Source organism: Phalacrocorax carbo, chromosome 2 (genome assembly GCF_963921805.1).
Source record: "Phalacrocorax carbo chromosome 2, bPhaCar2.1, whole genome shotgun sequence".
Lineage (NCBI taxonomy): Eukaryota > Metazoa > Chordata > Aves > Suliformes > Phalacrocoracidae > Phalacrocorax > Phalacrocorax carbo.
The window spans coordinates 162,686,090-162,701,126 of NC_087514.1; the positions used below are offsets into that span (position 1 = coordinate 162,686,090).

At 44.0% G+C, this 15,037-nt stretch overlaps 1 protein-coding gene across 1 annotated transcript in view; it reads right to left on the reverse strand.

Annotated features, from left to right (window-relative positions):
• Positions 1-476, reverse strand: part of DLEC1 (DLEC1 cilia and flagella associated protein) — a 44,014-nt gene extending 43,538 nt beyond the window's left edge. The window contains exon 1 of the mRNA XM_064445123.1: positions 343-476. Coding sequence (XP_064301193.1) covers positions 343-375 — 33 coding nt within the window. The 5' untranslated portion in view covers positions 376-476. The remainder of the gene's footprint in view (positions 1-342) is intronic.
• Positions 477-15,037: the final 14,561 nt, after the last annotated feature.

Sequence of the window (15,037 nt, forward strand, 5' to 3'; positions counted from 1 at the left end):
CAGAATCACAGCATATATGTGATGTATGTGTGTGTGCGTGCCAGGCGTTGTGCAGGGCATGACTGTGCGTCCCAGGCTGCATGCATGTGTGTGCGTGTCTGCACAGGGGGTGTCCATGTGTGTCACGCTGTTTTCAGGGTGATGTGTGCCTGTGCAGGGGTGTGTGTGAGGCTGTTTGCAGGGGTGTGTGTGTCTGTGCAGGGGTGTGCGCGTGTGTCAGGCTGTTTGCGGGTGTGTATGTGTCTGTGCAGGGGTGTGGATGTGTGTCAGGCTGTTTACAGGGTGGTGTGTGTCTGTGCAGGGGTCTGTGTGTGCCCCTAAGGCCCAGCCCCGCCGAGTTACCTGCGTGCCAGAGGAGAGGCTTCGCTCAGCCATGGCAAGCCCAGCGTTGGGGTCACCCCAGCTGGCCCGGTCCCCTCAGCCTCTTTTTGGGAAATAAATGCTCCCTTGACACTTCTGAGAGGGTTTGGGCTTGCCGGGAGGCCTCTCTTGCCCCTCCGCCGTGTCAGGCTCCAGTGCAGGCCGTGAGTTTGGCACCTGAGGAAAGAAGACAAATCCCCTCTTTCTTCATGGCTGCCACACGCTGCCCTTAGAGGCAGGGCTCGTCCCCGCTGCTGCAGCCGCTCTGCAACGGCTGGAAGATGGGGTAATTCATCAGCAGCCCGAGAAACCATCCATCTTCCCCCTCGGCATGCTGCAGCGCCCCGGCTGTGTACGCCGGTTGCTAACAACAGCCGCCTGCTCCTGCTGAAGCGGGTGATGTTTTCCTTAGAAACCATCCTGGCGTAGCATTTTCTGCTTGTCTCGCCTCATTTTTTTCTTTTTTTTAAAGTTTTTTTTTTCCCTCCCCCTTGCATCTTGCTTAGAGAGGGGGAGCCTGATCTGTGGGTCCCAGGGCTTCTCCTTCACTGTCAGGGTCATTGGGCTCCGTCAGGGTTCCTGTAAAGGGGGTTTGCAGGGGTTGCAAGTGGATGTGGGCAATGTTACTGCCCTCTGATGGTAATTTACAGAAATAACCATCACAAAAATAATTATAATTCATCCACAGGTGGTGTTCCATGAGCAGAGAAGCAAAAGGCCCTGGGTGCAAGTCCCAAGGCAGTCATGGGGTTGGATGAAAAACTGGTTTTTGTAGGCACGTGGCACATGGGCTTGTGAGTACGTGGTGTCACAAGCTTTAGTTCATCAGCTCGCCAAAGCCTGCGTTTGGAATAAGACACCAAATTAGAGTCAGAGGCACTGCTGTGTTTTCAGTCTCACTGTGAAAAAGGGAAACTTGCCCAAGGGAAAGCCGGGCAAATCTGCAATATCCTGTTCCAGAGGTTAAGGCAAGTCAGAGAAATAGCTGACATTTGACAAGGGTAGGACCAGGTACCAGCATTTTCCAACAGAAAAAGTTCACAGCTTTGTTTCTCTGCAGGCATGTAGGTGTGACCTCGCCTTCAAATGTAGGTTGGAGCATCCAAATTTTGACATGTTTCCATATCAGAATTCCAACTGTTCTCGTCATGTGCTATTACAATCAATTATAACATCTGTTTGCTAACTGGAATTTTAATAAAATCCAGCATTTTTAAAATAATTCTTTCCCAGACTTTAAGAAAGCCTTAGAGTAGCGGCAGTAAAGCAGATGTTTTTGTTTAAAATAGTATATAGATGTACATGAAAACTGACTGTGGAAAAAACTTTCTGTACTTTCATCTTTACTGTCTTTCAGTAACTTGCCAAACAGATCATCTCAGTTTAGAAGCTGGATTTTTTTTTCCCAACTGCAGTCCAGAAACACACCATGAAATTTGGAAGTGAAGGTGAGACCCATCTGTCCAGTAGTCAAATGCAAGTTTAGAAGGGAGGGCTTAAACACTGGTCCAGAACTATATACAGTTGTTTCCCATATGACACTGGTATATTTTTTGTTAGATCTCCATTTGTATGCTGTCATCATTTACTCATATAAAGTTAAAAAAAAGAATGCCGCTGTTCCCATTGTAAAACTGTTTAATTCACTATATATATTCACATTTCCATGTAAATCTGATGAACATTAAGAACAATTTGCATATATATAATCCTCTTTATCACTATTCTAAGATATTTAATTTCCAAAGGATGAAGAGAGACCCATGCATGTAGAAAATGGGAAAAAAAGAAAACCAAACAGAAACTTCAGCCTACATTTATAGGTATAAATGTAGGTGCTTTCTCTAACTGCCATGTATGACTTCTACCACACATTTTACCTTGTATTTCCCCTCTGTACCATGTAAGGTTGGATTTTATGCTGATGTTTTGATTTAGTTTGGGTGTGTGGATCTGAAAAGCCTCCCGAGGACCTCACTTTGTATGCTTGTGTGCAGTGTGGAGCATTTCTCTTGGAGGAAACTAATCTGAAACTAAGCTCCCCAGGACCTCACCTCATGAGGTCTGTCAGCTAACGGGCTGTCAATCTACAGGACCATGCAAAAGCTAGTCTGAAATAAAACATCCCCAAATGCCTAGAGAGTGGGTGTTGTCCCCTGAGCACCAATGTTTTTGCACTGGAGTTCTCCTCCTAGTGCACCAAACCACTTGCTAAGGCAGACATAGCCTAAGTCACAGACCTTAGAGGAATCATAAATTCTGCTAAAGTTTGGATTATTCCACTCTTAAAAGTAGTCTCCGTGTGTTGTCAGGATCGCATTGCTATATTTTGTTCACACTCTCCAGGTGGTCCCCACACATTCCTTGTTATCCCACAACGACTCTTCAAAGTTCAGCTGTTGCCCAAAACCATACTTCCTTTGGAAATAACACATTCAGAAAAGGTCCTTCCCATTGCAACCTAACAAAATCACCTTACAGTTGCGGAGGTGGTTTGTTCAGGCATCCAGGTACCAAATGACACTACGGACAAGGCAAGCCCAGCTCCTTCTTTCTGTTTGTTAGCTTTCTAAGACCAACAGTAACAGAACATGTTTGTATATAAAATGGCCAGGTGTGATCTGAATGCAATCAGGGAGCTCAAGTACCGAGTAAGAGGTGACGTGTACATAGCTACATTGCAGAGTGGAACCGTATCTTACACTTTTTGCAAAAATAACGACCTCCATAGCGGTTTTATTTACCTTTCTCTCATTTTATCAAAAGTATAGATGGATATTATGACCTGGGTCTGTAAGTCAGCCAAGTATATTTCTTTATATATTTTAAAGGAATGGACAGCTGTGTTTGACTAAATATAATCTTAACTTATTGTCAACATGTATTCCCTAAATGTATAAATATTGGACTAATAATAGCATCCTTTCACTAAATCAAAACAGCTTGCAGAAGCCTTCATGCATTTATCTTCATGGAGACCCCAAAATCTTCATTAATGTCAGCGGAATTCCTTACAGAGGGAGGGCTCACTAAACTGATTCCACTCACTTGATATTTGAAAGGTGTCTTTGAAATGATGAAATTTAGGACATTCTTAAAAACAAAAATCAAAGTTAAAAATTCTGCTGAACGTGCTGCCCCCATGCTATTAGTGCAAGTATGGGTTACTTTGGAAATATGTAGCTATACATAGCTATATATCTCAAATGTAAATATAGTTTAAATTATATATATGGATATAAAAAGATATACAAAATAGTCGTGGGTTATATATTGGTTTAAAAAAACCCACAAATCCATAAGGTTCAGAATGCATCAAGACTCCAAATATTTTTGGATGTTTTAGCATCTTCTGGAAACAGGACAAGTCACACAGCCTTCAGGTGGCATCCTTTAGAAGCAGGAAAGTAAGGGAAATGACATTGCAGTACTGTCTTTTGCTCCAGAAAAGTTGCATTGGTTTACATATTTGCATCTGGGTGGCAGAAAATTATTTCTAATTGTTTCTTTGCTAAGGTCTTCTCGTGTTTGGGTTTTAACGAAACAATTCACAAAAGCACGCTGATGAATGATTCACTTTGACGTTGCTGCCCTCCAGTGGTCTTATTAAGGTTTCCATGTGTTCAGGAAAGATTTTAAAACTACACATAGTATTAAATCTTTGTTCTGATCAGGCGACAGGGCAGCTAAAAACACTTCCATCGCAATCTAGCATATTCTCTTACCAGTGTATTAAGTAAAGTGTGTTTATTCACTGCACTGGCAGAGCTATATAACATCCCATCATTATTGCAGATGCAGCCAAACAGGTATCGCAGGAATGCGGGTCTCCTTTGCACGTTACCCTGTGTATCTTGAAGATGAACTAAAACCAGCATCCACAGTCTGTCTTTAAAGCCCAAGTAAAATTTCCAGACATGAAAAATGGAGAAATAACCTTTCAGTTTCAGGTGAAAAATGCCGAACAGCTCAGTTTCTGAAAAGTGGCTTCTCACATTGCACTGCTTCCTTGTCCTGCCAAAGTGGTTTTTTCTTCAAATGCCCTAGTTGGTTTAAAGACTAGCCATTTCTTACAGATCTTGCCTTGCTGGCTGTGCTTTGATCGTCTCCAGTTCTCTTGGAGAAAGTTTGAAATAACCTGGGATTGACAGGTCTACCTGAATATTATCCATTATTTTCTCTCTTAACATCCTATGTGGTGTTATTTTGTGGCTGTCTCCTGGGTGAGTCAGCCCTTCCACTTGCTTCTAGTTTACACTTCCTGACTTTAAGCTTTTTCTTTGTTTCCCACGTGCCTCTCCTGTATCTACAAGTATGTCCCTGACTAAAACCTGTCAGTGGGTATTGCCATGGTTCTGCTGGAATACTTACGCTGTAATTTCACTCAAGCCACATGGGATCCTACTAACCAGACACACCCAGCATGTAGGAGAGGCATGTGGAAAATGCATATACAAAGAAGCCAGTCATTCCTTTCCGACAGTGTCTGGGCAGATACATCGCTCTCTAATTAAGCTGGAAATGGGCTACGCCTCCATGCAGAGATCCAGCTGGAGGGTGCAGTGCTGGTGTGACACTGGGACTCTTGAGCAGAGCAGAAGGGGCTCATACTCCATGTTCACCAAGCTATGCCCAGGTCCCAGGGTCAGAGAGAGGGTGATTGGAGTACAGACTCTGACCTCCTCTTGTCAACAAGTTATTGCGTGTAGCACAAAATAGTTCACCCAGTAATGTGTTCTGTTAAAATTAGTGGTTTTCATTCTGTGCTCTGTGACTAGTGGGGTGGTCCACCAATTATTTGTAAGGAGTCTGTGAAAGCTAACTAGGAAAGCATCCTCTGGTTAGATTCACAACCCAATATTTGGCTTCTGCTTCTCGTTATGCCTTTGTTCCCCAAATTAAAGAATAACGTTAGCATTTTCACACTCCAAATTTTTTTCTGTGCTCATAAAGGCTCTTCTCCGTGCTATTTTTGGTAAATGGATATATTTCTTGGCACATCGTCTACGTGGTGGTGGACCACAGACTTCATCTCTCCAGATCTTAAAGACTTTGCAGTAACAAAGCAGATTGATGCCTAACAGTGTTTTTCCACCCTTCACTGGCATCACTGGGGATATTTCTGTACCTCAGATGGTCAGAATCACTGCAGATTCCAGGTTTGCACAGCTATACATGGACTAGATTTGTGTGAGCCTCTTGTGCCCTGGAAGCAACCTAGCATGGCATGGCATGGCATGGCATGGCATAATGCCACAAAAGCTAATTTATGCTGCTGAGAATAACCTATTGATTGCCTTTTTTTCAGGAGGAAATATGGTTCTTTCTCCCCTTGACTCCCTTCTGGGTTTCAATTTCTTTTGGAAGTTCTCCTCCTTCTTACAGAGCAGCCAGGATTTCTATAGATACACAGAAACCTTGGAAGAGGAGAAACTTTGGGTCCGTTTCTTCTATTTTTCTTCCTACCCTCAGGAGCTCCTGTTTGAGATCACCCCACTACTTACTTTTTACCCTCCTTGTGCCTTACCTGGCTGGCTCATTCAGCCAAGCCATGGCTGTGAGAAAACCATTGCTCGGGCCTGTCTCATGTTGCCCAGTGCCTCAGTACTTTACCAGGCCTTCCCTCCTTGTCTTGAAATCTCCTGTACAAGAAATTAAACACCTTTTTTTCTTACTCTTATCTGGTAAGGTTTTTTCTCAGTCTTCTGTCAGCAGGCTTTCAGATACAATGTGTTTGCAGATATTCTCCTGCTCTCTTGGTTTGGGCATTGGGTGAATTAGTTAAAGGGAAAAATGCAAAACATTCTTCCATGCCTGACTGTGCTCTAGATGCCTGTAATGTGATGATGTGCTGAGCAAGTCCCTCACCTGGTAGAGGATGGGGCGAGGTCTGAATCTTTGGAGTAGGAGGTGGAAAAGACCCACTGTATGCCTCCTGTGTGGTGCAGTGCAATGAGGAACTGCCACCTAATTCGGAAGGAAAAAGAACTAAAACATCTGGATTTGTCCCCAACTCTTGGTTCTGCTTTAATAAGAGCATGAGCAAACATGTGTTCGAAGCAGATGGTGATCCTGGTGGGCCCAGATTCAGGCAGCTTATATTCAGTGTAACCTGCTGAATCCAGTGTTCCCTGAAACAGCTGCCATTTGAAAGCACTGGAGCTGAAGCTTATAGGAATGTCAGGCCAGGTGAGAAGGAAGTTTCTACGATGAACCTCAGGAGAAATGCTTTTTAAGGTTTACCTTAGCATTGCATTATTTTCACCTCCCTGAAAACCACCAGTTTAGGCCAAGCTCCAAACAGTATCTTTCCTGGCTATGGTGTTTGACAGTGGTGAATGGGGTGGGTTTAAATGTATTTTTATCCATTTTTCCTCAGGAACTTGGGCGCAGACAAATGACCCAGAAAGCCAGCTGAGTTAGTGCTGCATAGCTGAACAAGAACATCTTGCTTTAGTCCCAAAAGGTCATCTCAAGGATGGCACAGCATGAATACAGAGTGCTAAAGCTACCTCCAAAGACCTTGCAAGGGTAGGATGGCAGATAAATTGATCACAGGCAACACAATGTTATCTGCTGCAAAGAGTTGGAGTGCAAGGAGAGGACATAGGCTGTGCTGTTGGAGAGGGGTCTCTGACTGCCGTCTCCCAGAGAAACAGAGGTCTCACGGCTGCTTCAACCTGGTCCTGGTGGCAGAAATAGCTTGGATTTCCTAAGGAAAGCCTGCCCTCCTTTTTGATTCTTGCTGCCCACGTGAGCTCCAAACTGTGCCCTGGCTCCTGCAGACCGGGAGGAATCTCACTGGAAAAGTGTCTGTAGGAGTACAGTCGGGGGAACTCAGTATGAAAGAAAGAAAATCTGTCCCGCTGGGATGGGAGAGTGCAAGAGGTGGTGGTGTCCTGAGGGCACGCAGGGTCTGTCATCAGAAAAATGTACAGCTGTGTTATCACCTCGCTTTCCCAGCCTATTATTTCATTTTTGCTGGTAGGGAAAGATAAGGCCTACTCAGCCAAACCAACAAGCTTGCGTATGCTTTTCCATGGGAGCCCTGCAGTGGATCAAAGGAAGTGAGGCGGCACCTTGGTTCACCAGCCAGATGAACTGGTACCTGCCTGCACAATCAGCACCTTCTCTGCCCAGGCTAGCAGGACACGTTCAGCAGTACCCTTTGCGGTGCCCAGGAAATCACAAAGCAAGGGGTATGTTGTTTCCATTTATGGTCTGTTATTGCCATCTGACTGGCCTTCACCTAAGGCACTGAAACAAGGGCAAGGAATTGCCCTGGTGGGGAGGTCCCAGAATGACTGTTTATCTCCACATTATGCCCTGCTGTAAACCACACCTAATAACTCTTCTAATAAGCTTATTACTTATGTTTGTATCATAGTATCTCTCTAGGCAGGCTATTCTAGGGGCTACCTACATGATCTTTTAACATTTTAGGGCTTATTTCTATCATAGGAACTTCTTTAGGGTTCTGAGCAAGGAAGGGTCTCCAAGGGAAGGTTTTGCTCTTAGGACGGTGTTGCCTACAGTCACCTACATTTTGGTGCCTGTCATGTAAGATGGCCAAGGATACATAATGCCTTTGCCAGACATTGATGCAGGGTCCATCAGGGACCGACAGCTTTCTGGAGCAGAAGCAGAAGGCCAGCTGGGACATCCCACAGCACTTGAAATGGCATGGAGACTTCTGTGTTTTGGCAGCCAAGTACTGTTTTTAAAGTCTTTAAGTTCAAGGAGCAGCACTTTTGCCGCACAGGAGCACCCAGAGACTATCAGTGACAGATAAACAATCAAAGTATTGCCTGACCCTCAGTGCTACAGTTTAGCATGGAGTCCATTACAGTGTTAATTTTGACCTGAAAGCAACCTGTTTCCTAATGCAAGAAGAAATATTTGCATTTTGAGGGCTTTGCCATCTTTTTCATTTTCAAAAGAAAGGGTGAATCCTTTTTTTAATGGCACTTGGCCTGAAAAATGCGCGTCCCTGCATCTCCAAAGTGCAGCCCAGAATAACCCCTGATGAGACACAAAGTGCGCAAAACCCTTCAAAAGTTCATTTTAACCTGGGCTGCAGCTGGCACCTTGGAATTAAAAGCATCGGGTCTGCATCTTCATCGGGGTTGAAGAATAAAAGGCATAAAACCATGAGAACATGTCCCATCATGTCCAACTGGCATGTTGATGTGCTGAGACGCCACACGGCTGCAACACCTTTAAGTGAAACTGTTCAATAAGCAGCCAAAGCCGGTTTGTTGGGTTGTCTTCTGTTTTGGCAGAGCAGCCCTTTTTACCTTTCATCTAAAGGAGATCCACCACTGATACAAACAGGAGTGTGTGAGCTATGAGCGCAATTTCTGTAGAAAAATAAGTGTCGGTGGGGATCCTCACCTTCTGCTCCAGCAAGCAAGGGGCCAGAGAGAGCGGGGAGGGTGAAGTTTTCAGGATTCAAGGATCATGTGGTGGGCACAGGGGTAGCTGACAGCATAATTTGGGCTAGGTGGATGAGGGAAGCCCTGGGGAACTTAGGCCTATGCCTGAGGTGCCGCAAACTCAAAGGCAAGGCCCGGACCACAGCTTCAGGGTTTTTTTCCCTGGATCTTGTACGGCCCACAAGCTCGTAGCTGGGATCCTACTAGTATATATTAATAGCAATCGGATAGCTCTGTGTTTTAGTTTCCGGGTATTGTTCCCACAGGCACATCTGCACGCAGTTGCACAAAGCAGGTCTCCTGCGATCGGAGGGGGTGCGCATCTGTGTAAGGGCTTTGCTGGTGTAGGTGCCCTACAGCAGGAGCAGGAAGGAAATGAGTCATTTAACCTTTATGCTTTGGCTGTACCAGGCTTGCAGAACTGATGAGGAGGCACCAAAAATAATAAAATACTTCCTCGATGGGCAATTTTTATGGTTCTTTCTGCACCCTGATATCCCCTTGGTGTCTTCTTTTCAAAAATCCAAATAACACCACCAGCCAGAGGAATGTGGCTGCATTTGATTGTATCAGGGGTGTAAATGCATGGTTTTTGAAGTATCAGTTGCACCTCTACATATAAACTTGAGTTCTACTTTGCACTTAAAGCAAAGGTTCATTATACCCTTTGTAATAAAGATATAGCATATGATCTCAGACTTACACCACCACCTCTCTGAATGGTATTTTTCTATTTTGAGATACTTCAGCATCTTAATTTGGTCCTCTTCCTTCTTTTCAAAGGTTCCCCTCTCTTCGGTGATGGTTTGTTGAACTGTGCTCATCACTTTCATCTTATGAAATGAAACTAGATACAAAAAGAAGCTAAATTAGAGGTTATGAGTACTCTTTTTGAATACATTTGATGAGATTTTACAAGTTCGTCCTTTTATTCATTTAGGAAATATGCTAATCTAAAAATTAATTTTGTAATAAATTGTCACCTTGTCTGATCTTTTTCTGGGGGTCCTGAATGATTTCAGTATGTGTTTTTCTCTTCATCTCATGTCTGGCTTTTCAAAGAGCATGGCTGATTATAAATTAACACCAAAAATGCTGGCTATTCATTAGGCCTCTGGGAGACACAGGAATTCCTTGCATACTTACTGCATAAACATCTGCTCTGGAGATGTTAGCAATTAAAGAACATTTTTGTCCTCTGCATGAATTGTTCAGATGGGGTGGAGAGAAGTCTCATGTCACTGAGCTTGTATGAACTGCAGTTTTAACTCTTTAGGATCAGAAATAAAAATGCCTGACTTGTAACATCACTTATTGCCTGTGTTGCACACTCTGGCATCACAGGATCCCCATGTTCGGTTTAAACTTGTGAAGCAATCTTATACATAAGAGGATTTTCTAAAATGTAGTTGTAATTCAGACTTTCCATATTTTCTCTGTGTTTAAAATTCGTATGAATTAGCTACACTGGAAAAAGCTGCAATTAGGTAATGATATGAACAATTGTATCCCATTATTGTGATTATCCCAGTTACAGAGAATTAAGCTGACAGATGAAGTATATTAAAAGAAACCATTATGACATTAGTCATCAACCCTCCTCCACATGTAACTTGTGTACCCCGGTGCTATTGGCTGGGAAGAACCAACGGTGCAAGAAAGAAGAGACATGTCAAGCATTCCTGACAGCAGATGGCTTGGCCTAATGATGTGGTCTTTTAAGGTTAGAAACGTGCTTGCTAACCTGGATGTTAGTGGTTGCGAAGCTCGGTGTCTCAGCTCCGTTGCAATCTGGAATATATCAGAGGGAGCAGTTAATGAATAAAAGTGCCAGGACCCTGGGACCAGTCTCCCACTGTTCTCTTTCCTAACAGTGAAACCAATCCAAGTAATGTGTTCATACCAGTAAGTTTAGCACATTACAGGTTCCCCAGTTAGATTATTGTTTCTCATTCATGCAACATTAACTTCATATTAATGGTCAGATTTACTAAATCATACACCCAGTTATAAATCATATGTGGTTGTTGAGTGTTGGTTGTCTAGTATCTGTGCTGTTTACTGATGCGCTAAACTGACAAGTCGATCAAATGTATCTGTGACATTTTCTTTGAGCTTCTCATTCACTGTTAATAGATGAGCTTTTCATAGCTTTAAAAGAAGTCTCTGGGGTCCCCTCCCCTCAAAAAACCTTGCTAATAAGTGTTTAAGACTAAATGTACTTTTTGAACAGCTTTCTGATAAAGACATTTTCATTATGCTGGAATCAAAATATTTAAAACCAGGTAATCCAACATTAGAGGGCTCACTTAAACCTAAATTTGTTAAAGCACAGAAATGCAGAAAAGTGCTCCTCAGAAAGTCATAAATCTATCTTGTAGTGACAGAAACTAGATAAACAAATATTAAATGAAACATTCAACACATTAAAATTAGTCTAAACAAAAAATCAGTGGCATTTCTAAATCATACTTAGTACTACTAGACAGAAGTAAAATTATTTGTCTCCTTCATACTGAAATTCCTAGAGTTATAACAAACTTTTTGGAATAACTAGAGAAACCTAGGTCTTTTATCCCCAACTCAGATGCGTAACCTTGCTTTTTCCTCTATTTTCAGACAGTTTTTGAGCCTGAAATCAATGTCAGACTTGTTGAGCTGATAACTCTTTAAGTCTTTAAATGTGACCAATATAGTAATAGATGACTCTTTTGATTATTTCAGCTGTATTTGGTGGTTAGAGCTGCTCTTGATTACTTACACTAAGTGGAGGGAAAACCTCTCCAAATACTTAACATATATGGAGTCAGGTAGTTGTATTTCTGGCTTAGTAAATCAGATTTATCTTCTGCTGAAGCAGAAATACCTCATTAATTTTAATGGGACTTGTATGGGATTATGTCAGCAGCAGGTTTAGCTTTACACATCCCAGCATCTGTCGCTTCCTTTTCCTGTGGCCGTGTACGACTCTCCTGAATGGGAGTAACTGCTGCAATAAAGGGTTTAAATGCAGATGTATACATCAACATCATTCAGTCTGAAGATACTTTGGCACAGCTGTCCGTGGTGATAAACAAGGCATCTGGCTGCTCTACCCGTTCTCTGAACTTTATGATACTGTGTTGTGTTAATTCTGTTCCAGCTTGGTTTATGAACTACAGTGAATTTCTTTGTCCAGGGAGTTCTCCACAAACCCAATAATCTCACTCTTCTTGCAGAGTTGTAAATCCCACTCCTGAGCTTTTTCCAATTTATCTCCTAAGGGAACCTGATTTCCAAAGGTGCTGAGCTCTGCCAGCTCCTGCTGAGTCATGAAGCTGCTTTTCCCTACACTGCAACATGTTTCTTGCCCATGAAAGACCAGCAGCTGCCAGAAACCTGGCAGTCTTGGGAAAATTCACTGATAGGTAAATGTTGGGTGGAGCAGACTCAGTGGCAGGATCAGTCCTTTGAATCCCAGATCTTGCATAGGCGGGGAGTGCAGCCTGTTATCAACAAGAACTATGCCCACCTAATGAAAGACAGTACAGATAGCAAAAGAGTAATGATACCTTTGCAAAAGGTGAGTCATCGGGGTGAGTGGAACTGACCTTCCAAATTGATATATAGGCTACTTGTAAAAGCCCTGAGCAGTTCCCAAAATGCAAAAGGCATTTACATTTTCCTGTCTATGACTGACTTATTTACATGACAGTTTATGTAGAGAGTCCAGATGATTTGAGGATGGTAAGAGACTCCACCTAAAACAGTAAACAGATTGGGAAAAGACAGGAAAAAACAGTTCAGTGAACAGCCAGACCATTACAGAAGTATCTGAAAAATTCCAGTCCCGCTTCTGGATTGACATGAACTTCATTTAATATGACATTTTCTTTTGTGCTGGTTTTAGTAATCCTCCTGCTGACAAAAAAAAAAAAAAAAACCAAACCCAAAAAAACACGTGGCTACCAAAGCTCCCTGCTGGCCACATAACCCTCAGATGCTTCTCACATTCCTGCTTTCTCACAGCAGCAGAAATCCTGAGTCGTTTCTGCAAAGCAAACAAAACACCTTGCTGTTATCTTTGAGAGAGGTGGTTTGGAACTTTTCTGTGCGACGAGAAGGGTGTGTGTGAGAGCCTGAAAGGCAGAGGGAGCCAGGAGGCCTTTTCTCCGTAAGAAATACTTGGTGATCGGGTGGCGTAACATTCCTCTGAGATGAAAAGCTACTCCTTCCACTGTGTACAATTAAATCAACACTCGAGTCATGGTTTCGCAGTGGAGACAGGTAAAATGATTTGCTTTGGGTCTGCTGTGATCTATGGTTCGCTGTTGAATTGAACCCTGCGAACACTTTTGGCTTTGAAGAGCGCAAATGCTCTTTGCTGCCTGGGCTGGGCTGTGTGTGCACAAAGGAGGAGAATGCAAAGGGTGCGAGAAAAGGGAGCTCTCCTTGACTTCGCACAACTCCAGTTCAGCTGATGATTTTGGCAAGCTGTGTAGACACATGTTGGAGGGTGGGTTACAGAGGAAGGCAGACTGCTCACCCAGCCTGGCTGACATTTAACTCCTTTCAAGCTCACTTATATGGCTGGAGAGCAAGAGGGTTAATCAAGGTGAGTCCTGCCTTTAGGACTTGTCCCTTGGTAAAATACCATGGTGCTGACCTCGCACTCTTTAGAAAAGTGACGGCTTTGCTTTGGGAAGGCCGTGCCAATCCTACAGCCTGTCTCCAGGCCTAGAAATGCCTTGACTCTGCTTCTTGATGGGCTCAGAAAATGATGGTATGGACAAGAAAAAAGCAGGGTGCCCAAAGCAGGTTTTGGAGTTTTGTATTGATTTGGAATGTAATTGCCTTTATCTGATGGTGTGTGCTTTGGTGATTGAGTCTCTTTGGCTGGAAGGTGAATTGCTGCAATGAAAAGGCCAGTCTGAAGCAGTCTGCAGCAAAGAGCTGAGAGTGGCTCAGTTCTTGCTGTCTTTGCTAGGAGGTCTTTGAGCCCAAGTCTGGGCTGTGGCTGAGCCAAATTAAAGAGGCCATGGAGCGAAATGGGCTTTGTGAGGCCTTTGTGTCTCTCATCAGGATCTGGGGGTGCCAGAGTTGTGACTGGCATAAGCCTGAAGCTCAGGACTGAGAAAAGGCCTTTTGCGACAGTCTGGGAGGATGATGGTTATATTGTGATATGTCCTTTCTTCTCCTCTCCTCCTCCCAAAACCCTTATCTCCCCACCCTGAGAGCAACTTGGGAGCAGCAGCTCCTTAGCTCCCGCTGCCACAGGCATGTTTGTGCAGCAAATCCATATGCACATAGTCCAGAGAGAAGCCCCAAGGAGGATCTCACAGCACCTCTGGTCTCTTCCTGTTCAGAGATTCCTACTCAAGAAATGCATCCTCCCTGCACCCATCTCAGGTGCGACTGAGAAATGGGAGTCCTGGACCCTCCTCCAGCCCTGAGAGCCTGCTCCTGCAGCCGAGGGGAGGGGAGGGCTGGGAGCAGGATGGAGGGGCTGCCCTTTCCCTCTCTGCTGGGTGCCAGAGCCTCAAGGGAGAATTTCCCTTAGAGGGGAAAGACTGAGGAGCAAGGTACAAAAAATAACAGGTTGCTTGTTTCTTGAGTCGTTCTATGCCTAGGTTTCATTCCACACTTGAGAAAATTTTGCGATGTAGACTTTGGGTCCTTTCCTATCATCTCCCTCCTGCACTGGCATTTCCAAATATTCCCTTTAATGCACTGTTCTGCATATGGGTCCCATCCTGTAGCTCCTACCCATGCAGGAAAGGAGAACAAACCCTGTGCACTGCGGCCAAGAAGCCCTACAACAACTGCCTGCTCCTCTCCTTGATTTACATGCCCTTATCCTATAATTTTAATTTTTAGTGGTATTCTGCTTTTTCACCCCAACCTTGCCTTCCTTTTGGTAAGGTAGCGAGGAGGGGCTTAGGTCCAGGAACAGCCGTGGGCAGCCAGGATCCTGACTCTAAGGAGCACCAGAGAGGTGGAGAGACACATGGCAGAGATGCTGCAGGGAATTCCTCACATTCCACTTCGGTCTGGCAGGATGATTTGGGGATTAAAATCCATGACAACAAAGGCAGGAAAATAAAGCGGCTTCCTAAGTCTCAGGGAGCCATTAAATGTAATAACCTGCAGCGTGCGGAAAGCTGGGACACACGAAGCTGGGCTCAGCGGTGAAGTCATTGCTTGTGGATGGTGCATACAGGAGTCCAGAGGGAATAAATCCAGCCCTCCTTGTAATCTATAAT